The 8401-nt window shown below is 51.3% G+C and overlaps 2 protein-coding genes across 2 annotated transcripts; one reads left to right on the top strand and one right to left on the bottom strand.

Moving 5' to 3' along the window:
• Positions 1-486: 486 nt before the first annotated feature.
• Positions 487-1166, bottom strand: NCLIV_067440 (conserved hypothetical protein; the record flags this gene model as incomplete). The annotated part of the gene is made up of 4 exons (XM_003886295.1): positions 487-637; positions 697-764; positions 817-1011; positions 1074-1166. 4 exons carry the CDS (start codon positions 1164-1166, stop codon positions 487-489), a joined length of 507 nt encoding a protein of 168 aa, XP_003886344.1.
• Positions 1167-5266: 4100 nt separating this feature from the next.
• On the top strand, positions 5267-7045 carry NCLIV_067430 (conserved hypothetical protein; the record flags this gene model as incomplete). The annotated part of the gene is made up of 1 exon (XM_003886294.1): positions 5267-7045. The coding sequence occupies one exon, from the start codon at positions 5267-5269 to the stop codon at positions 7043-7045; it is 1779 nt and encodes a 592-aa protein (XP_003886343.1).
• Positions 7046-8401: the final 1356 nt, after the last annotated feature.

The raw sequence follows: 8401 nt of genomic DNA, 5'->3' as shown, positions 1-8401 counted from the left end.
GAGTTTTCAGCAGGCCTAGCGTCGGAATGCAGGTCGTCCAGCTCCGCCGTGGCGGTTTGAAAACCGGCCCTTGCATCTTGCGTCACTTCTTTTATCAGCCTTCTTAGATCGTTTTCGCCACTGAGCGCTGTAGCCGTTCCGCCGTGAAGGGCATACACTTTCAATAAGACGCATCTTCTGAATGCCAGAAGGAGCTTCTGATTTCCTCGTGAGTTAGCTCCTGCATTCTGTTTCGGTTTTGCAAGGCTTACCCTTTCATCAGGCGAAAGACAATTCAAATCAGACACGATCACCTTGAGAAGAGTTTGTTTCTCCTCAAGGGTCAATCGAGCGGGCTGCAATAAACATAAACTTTGCGTTACATTCCGCAGTTGAAGGCGCCAAATAGGTTTACCGGCATCATGCTCTTTTCCTTCGCAAGAGCCGCTAGACAGCTAGACATTACTAAACTGTGTGTGAGTTTCACCAGCAATGGCACTTGCGGGACTAGTAGCACTTACGCATTTGCCCGTTCTCGAGCTCTTTCATGGCTGTGGTGGATCGCTGTCGTCCCGCTAGCGACCCACCCAAAGTGGCAGAGAGAAACCCATCTTTGGAGGCCATCGTCGATATCAATGCATCAACCCCCCTTCGCAGGCTGCAGCCACGCCTTAAATATGTTGCATTGAGACACGGGCAGCTCTATCAGAAGCTTACTTCGTGATATGATGAAGGGATGCGCAAGTGAGACCCGCTTTCATCCATGTATTTGCGAAGACTAGATCCTAAAGTTTCATTGAGCTAATGCCGGTCAGGTTCCTTAAATGTTAAGAATACCCGCTTGCGGCTCAAAGCTTTTTGCAGCCGTTCCCGAGTGCCACTAGTTTTTTCCGCTTGAAGTTCACTCTCAGCGGCCTTCCGTCCTGCATCTGCATCTAAACGGGAGAGTAACTGTTGAAGGGAGAGTTTTCTGTTGCTGAGTTCTTTCACTCGTTCCTCCAATTTTTTATTGCTCGTTCTCAAAAGCTGCAGCTAAATCAACAGGGGACACGACTAAAAGGGCCACGCTGTATTCTGCTTGTTTAACCTCTTACCTTCTCCCGCATATCCTCTCCTTGGGATGATAACGCTTCGAGCTTCTCACTGATTGGTCCCCACTGGCAGCCGACGGTTCCCATGGTAGCCATAGTTCCCCGATTTAAATCTTCTGGCTCATAGACTGGTCAGTTAACTCTGGACAGTCGCGGTAACTCAGATATTCGGTTCAGCAACTGGCCGATGTGCCGTCGCTAAACAGGGCGTATAGCAAAGTCCGAGACACGCTTTTCGAAATAGCGCAACGTACATACACCAGGTAGGACTTCGCCGAGGAAATGAAATGTCCTATGTCGAACCATATGTTATAGACCTAAGCGAAACAAAGTTCCTCTGTCCCTAAACCCTTTCTTCGACGTTTCCATGAGAAATCCTCTTTTTCTTTTTCTACCTTCCCAGAAGCAGCTTCGCTGCGCGGTATTCTCCAGCGAACGCTCTCGGCTTGTTTGGGCGTTAGCCACGAACAAACGAAATACATAGCCGTTTCATGGCAGACAACAGCCTGCCACCTATTAGCGGTTGATTGATAGGGGAGACTATTGGCTCCTCGTCGTGAAACTTTCGTGGCGTTGTCATCCTACCACAAAGCTACTTAGGATGCGATCACAGAGAAGCACGCACATCGAGAGACCTGCATCCACTTGATAGATCACTAGTGTAGCCTGTCCCATGTTTTCGCCTTTACTTTTTATGCTCCCCTTTGCCAGTTGGGTGGATTCTTCACCATCCGATTCTGTATTGTTCTTTCCGAGAGTGTTGGAACGGCAGTAACTGACATGAACCTCACTCGCCAGTAGTACCACGGCCCCCGAGCGCAGTGCGAGCTCAAATAAGGGGCTTGCTAGAGACTGTCAGTTCTGGCAACTCGAACCGTCCACAAACTAATCCGCGGTTTTGTCAGTGCCAGACAGCTTCCTCCCCTCTTCAACCCCATGCGTTTTTGCATCGTTTTGGTGATTCTCCATCGATGCGGAGCGTTGTAAGTGTGCAATGCTTCTCCGCCAACGAGGGAAGGCTGTGGTCCCTACCGAGGTGCACCTTCTCTCTGGACCTGATCGATGCCACGTAGCCGCAGACATGTTGTTTAAGTTCTTTTCCTCGATCTACCGTGGTCCTTAGTCGGCCATATGCATGCGCACTCTACGAGGACTTGCGAAGCAGTGGCAGCGACACATCCCAAGTTCATTTCTCCTCGCAGTCCGGCATTCAGATATGGCTCTGGAAGAACTGCAGATACATAAATTCATGCGCATCGAGCTGGCTATCAAATTGTTTGGTCCTTTGCATTACCTGAGTAACTGATCAACTGGCAGCAGCGAAGTGCAAGCTACTAAGAGGAAAGTTTCCGCGCCTCAGCATCGTCTATGGATTCAGGCGTGCGTGATTGATTATGCTGTAGCAGCAGCGGTCTTTGCGCTGTCGACAATCTTTCGACCTTCTTGTTTAAAAGAGGAGGCTGCTGTTTTTCTAGCACCAGCAAGCGATCTCCACTATCCCTGTGGGCCTGCCGTGTGCATCCGCTCGCCTTCTACGCGATTCACCTACCGCCGCTCGTAGTGTCAATGACGAGAATTCGCGAGACTGAATCCACCCGCTCAATCAACTGCCACGACGCGTACCTGGCGCCCATTTCGATGCGAGCCTCTTGTTTGGAAGATGGCCATCAGAGAGATCCCTCTGTTGCTACCCAAAAGCGTCGAGCTGAAAGTGGAACGCAATCATGGCATGGGACACCTGTTTCCCGTCGTCCTTTGGAAGACGGTAGTGTTCTGAACACCTACCTATTCGGACCACGGAGAGAGGCCACTGTGAATTGTCGACCAGAAACACCAGAAAAAACCGTGGCGAAGCCGCACGATCATCAACATTTGGAGACGACTCCTGCAGACTTGAATGTGTGCATGATGGTACATGTGGAGAAAACCTCTAGCAAGTTTGTCCACATCCCCTCACCGACAAGTCGCCAAGAACACTCTGAATGTCCTCAGTGTTGCCCACCCCACAGAGAGCCAAGATCGACAAAATCCGTGATATACGATGCTAGCGGCTCCCGCGACTTGGCAACAGCACTTCACCGGCACTTCTCCAACGCCGACAACGAATCCATTGATGAGATGCTCAGAACGTGTGCCCGTCAAAGTCTGGACACAACCTGGAGATCATCCCCTGTGTGCCGATCTACAGTGATGGCCACACTCTTCCTACTGGCAACCGGTGTGAACCTGTCGCTTTTCGGTCTCGGGGTTTTGCTACTGTTCAGCCAAGTAGCCGGGGTGAGTCACGCTGGGAAACGACGACGCCGCATGGGCAGCAGTGGTACGTCGAGACTGTCCGGTAGGTCCATCTGGCAGTGCGTCACACCAAAGAGTCAAGCTGAAGTACACAAGGTTTCTCTCAGCGACTAATTCTGGTCATGTCCGGGCCAAGCAGGCAGTTCTGTGGTCCACTGTAGCATGCGTCGGTGGTCCTCCTTTGCATCCAGTGCCGTCTGCATGTGCTGTTGCAGGTCATTACCGTTGCCACCATATGCCTGCTACTAGTTGCAGAAGCATATGCTTCCTGTGTTGCGATCGCGCTGGCAACGGATAGGATCCGGGCTATCCGAGTGTCTATTGCTGGTGAAGAGCCACGCCCACATAAGTTGCTCGATACCCGCAGCGGGAGCTTGGCCGTTGCATTTTGCCCGCTGCTCGTCTTTGATAAGCCAGCACAGCGTGGTTGGAAGCCTTGGAGAAAGTCAGAGCCACTGAGCAACCACTTTGCCCACTCGGCTGAACGACCACTCTCTACAAGTCACTCAACGACGCAGTCTCCAGTTGTTCACAGTCAAAAGGGGGAAAAGAAAAAGCCTGGTGGTGAGGCCTCGCAGATAGTTGTTGACCCCGCCAGACGTGGACAGGAGAAAAGATCCATGGTCACAGACGCAAGCATATGTAAAGTGAACGATACCAGGGAACCATCCGGGCTGACGCCTCTGGAGCGTATTTCCGCTGTCACTTCTGAAGTCGCTCGCGCCAAACAGGAGGAGGTGAGAGAAAAGCACGACCTGGACTCGCGAGAACAGCCCCCTTCAACAGCTACTGTTCAGCAGCTTAGTCTCTCACCTTCTTGGCAGGCGACTGCTGGATGGAAGGACCACCGCGGTGAAGATATGGAAGTTGATTTCCGCCAGGAATCACCTTTTGATCAGCAAATCCTCGATTCATCGGATTGTCCGAAACGCGGAACACAACGGCACCACGACTCCGAGAAAGGGCAGATGAAATCCGCCGGATTCGGTGTCCACACTAACAAAGAGGAAGACATGTCGCTGCCGCACGTTAGACTGGCCGCATTTTATAAGCGGTGTCGATGGTGCAATCAAGTTGTTGACAAGAGCAGCCGGCATAGCTTCCGGCTTGCCACATGTGTGGGTCACTGTAATCGAAAGTATGTATACTCACCGAACAAACGTAGTTTTGATACAGCCACGCCCACACATGGACGGAAACGATGTCTTGCCCTGTAGGATTCTTGGTTATTCTCTCGCGTCCGGTCCGTGGATTCTGTGCTGTGACGGCAAAACTGCTTCATAGCCAATACATTCCTTCTTTTTAAAAAACTTGGGCGAAGATATTGTTGTCCTCTCGTCTGGTTTCATTCATATGAAGGGAGAATAGGAGCCAGCGTGGTTTCGACAGGTGCCTCACACATGGAGTACTCCAACTGGCTGCTGTCCTGTGGTTACGTCAGGTCGAATATCGCGCAGCTGGCGTTGCGGTTGATTCGAGTGTCGTTTTTGTTCCTATGCGCGGCAGCAGCATGGACGAAGAGCCTGTTCTACCCCGATGCCGCAGCTGCTGCGTACGCTGAAGCGCACCGCCACTTGCCCGTCGCCATGGATGTACCTACCGTATCTCGGTGTTGCCTTGTCGCGACGCTTTCCCTGAACATATGTCTCGTTCTTTACCTCCTGCACATGTTGACGAAGTTACTCTGCGTCCACCACAGCACGCAACGGACAAATAAGCTGCTGGGGAGAGCCTCCGCAACAAACTCAGAAACTGTTTGCCCGACATGTAGTACCATACTCTCCTCTTCACATTGTCGAGCCTCCGCCAGTTTTACTGGTTACCCTGTCACAGGTGTCCCTTCGACTCACACCTCCCTGGTAACCAACTGCTCAACTGCGGCCATCGAACGCACGGACTTGATGCACCACGCTACTCGTCATAATCTCACTCGCTCGTGTCCTCACCATTCTCCCACCAGCAGCGCCCAGAAATGTAGCGCGAACCAGATCCTCCAAGGTATTACTTCCTCCCCGCGAGCAGCCGGAGGAACGGCAGGCACCCGCATATCCGGAGATAGGCCGACAGATGTTCCTGATTGCTGTCGTGGCAGGAAAAAGCCGGGTTTTGCTGAAGAGCTTTCAACAAGGCGGCAGGCTCAATTTCTTCAGTCACCGGCTGCGCGAGTCCCAGACTCAATTCTGAAAGACTGCATCCTCGTGGAGGCCTCTCATCCACACGATAGCGTCAGTGCAGCGAAAAGACTAGAAGGGCCTAGACAGGTGAGAGGTGGCATCAGGGTTTCAGATGGTTTTGTTCCATCCAAGTTGCCGTCTCCAGCATCTGAAGCCCATGAATCTGTATTAGGCTCCGTTTCGCCTGCTCTTCTTCAGCCGGATAGTTCCCCTTTCTCAGCAAAAAGCTGTCACTTTCATAATGGCCCGGCACATCGGCCGTCCGGACACCAGCTGAACGGGGAGGAGTCACCGTCCATGCAAAATTTGCCCGTTTTACAACCAGTGAAGGAAGGGGAAACCAGCAACAGCGAGAAAGAAAGCTCTAGGTGCTCCCAGTCCTCGACGGACAAACATCTGCAGCCCAGGACCAGTGATGACGCCTGTGTTCCGAGGAGACTCGGCGCACACCGTCCTCGCGCTGCACAGAATGGTGACCTAGTGAGGGGAAGTCGATACTGGGGATCTCTGCATCCGTCAGCAGTCGCAATCATATGTTCTGAACAAGGAGGTCCGAATGTGGAAGCTGCTTACGAGGCGTTTCATCAGCGGAATCACCGACAACGTGACGAAGGATTTGACGCCGTCCCGGGGGATACAGGCGACACGCAAGGAATCTCGTCCCCTGCGACGCTGTCCAGTACAAGTTTAGCCCATGTGCACATCCCTGACGGGGCTGCCTCGGCCTCTGCACAAGGCGACCGAGAATGTAGATTGTCAGGTCAACATCTGAAGAGCGGAGCACCCACGGATCTCTTATTTGCTTTCGACAAAGCTGATAAGGAGAAAGACGCTTTCCGTCTCCGGTCACGCATGCAGTCACCGGGTGTTTTTGACACTCTGTCCTCATCCCCTATACCATCTGAAAGGCTAGATGGCGAAGAATGTGAAGACGCTCCTCTGATTAACGAGATATGTGCGGGATCAGAATTCTTGCATTTTTCTCTCCAGACGGGTTACTCCCAACACGAGAGGAATGTGGTGAAGGAATCTCTGTCCTCCGGAAGGAAAGCGAAACAAATGGAGCACCCACAAAACACTGACGCTCTCGAGAATCACGTGGGCACCCGCATTGATTTTTCGGGCCACGTGGTTGAAGCCTCCCAACAGGTCCGTATTGAACCCAATACGAATCTGGTTGGTGTTGGGCCTGGTTTTCTGCGGAAGACCAGGAATGAAATCGGAGATGTACACCACCATAGTCACAACCAGTGTGAGCATGTGGGCTCTGACGACCCTGATGCAAATGTGACAGCTTGGATGAAACTGCAACAGCTTCGAGAGCTTCTTGCCTGCATACAGCACCGTCAAAAGCAACGCCTACAACAGCAACACGCGAATACTGAGTCTCCCGCGCTGACGATACTGTCGACACGAGCGGCAATCCAAGCACCTCCAGATGTGTTGTCCTCTGGTGCACAGGAAGAAGAAAAGGCACGAGTTCCCGGCAGCCCGTCAATCTGCTGATAATACGTGGATTTCCACAGTTTCGCGATTGGTTGTAGCCCCCTCGCGGAGCTTTCACCCAGCGACTTGACGACTTACACATAAACGTGTTGTCTCAGCCGGTGACGGATTGAAGAAGGCTCTAACAAGAAGAGCAAGGAATCTGAGGCTTCTTCACAAACACGTGGAAAGATTTACCTGTTTTCCGCCTCTGGCTCTCACCAGCAACTGGCAGAAGCCTTTAAGTCCAGTGGCCCCGGAAACGCCACACACGCAGCAATAAAAATAGAGGTGTACGAAATGGCTTTCACTGACTGGAAGACTTTTGCATACGAATTTGGATCATTCATTTACCAGGATATATATATGTAGTAAATTATCCAGGGTATTGACTGTGCACGGCATCCGGCCGTCTCACGGAGAGTCCACCTCCGTCGCCTTGACGGTGCTACGATTGGCGGAAATCGATATGCTTGTGGGTGATACAGCGCCTGCCTCTTCTCTCTTCCAGCCGAGATCATCTAAAGAAAAGGACGTTTTCTTTTTCCCCGTTTTGGCGAAATATGTGGCCAGCGCTGGCCAATTTGTCAAACAGTCTTGTCAAGAGAAGTCTCATTAATGGACCACCATGGATTATATATATATATATATATATATATTATCTACCGCATCTCCTCAGCGCTGAGGCACACAGTGGCAGGTATTCGCACGTAGCCTGTCAAAGAGAAACGTGCTGGCAAGGTGTTCTTTCTGAAGCTGTGAGACCTGGCGAAAGCCTCCTCGATGCTGACAAATTTTCTGCCAAGTGGGTAACCCACTTCGCGGGTAGTAATCAGGCAGTCACTAGGCGTTGAGAACACAACGTGGGAATTAAATGATACTGGAGACTTTGATTTTTTTCTATGAAACGCGTTTACGCTTTTCTAAAACGAAACGCATGCTGCGCGTTTGGGTGGTGAACGTCTTTGGTGAGCCGTCCTCCTTTCCGCATTCCTGATGCATGATCATGTATTCATGGAATCATGCATTTGTAGTCCTATGTGGAATGCTTTTATATCTAAAGGAAGCTCGGCAAAAGCGAGAAGTGGAAAAAACAGCGAGTGATTATACTCAGATACAACTATCGACACGGTAATCAGCGGTCCAGTATAATCTTCGAGTGAAAGCCACGGGAATGTGATGTGGTTCAGTGAACTGGCACACGTTATGTGGTTTTCATTACTCCAATTGCATTGCAAAACGTACTCTCTTTATTAGAACCTTTTGTTAAGTCGCAAGAGCTTAGGGCCTCACAAACACCCGCCGTTGTCCCAGACAACAACGGCGCTCCCGCAGAAAGCGTTGCGATGCTAGAATTTATTGAGACTTGTAAGGCAA

The sequence above is a fragment of the Neospora caninum genome, chromosome XII (assembly GCF_000208865.1).
Source record: "Neospora caninum Liverpool complete genome, chromosome XII".
Lineage (NCBI taxonomy): Eukaryota > Apicomplexa > Conoidasida > Eucoccidiorida > Sarcocystidae > Neospora > Neospora caninum.
This window is presented reverse-complemented; position numbering and strand designations above follow the sequence as displayed.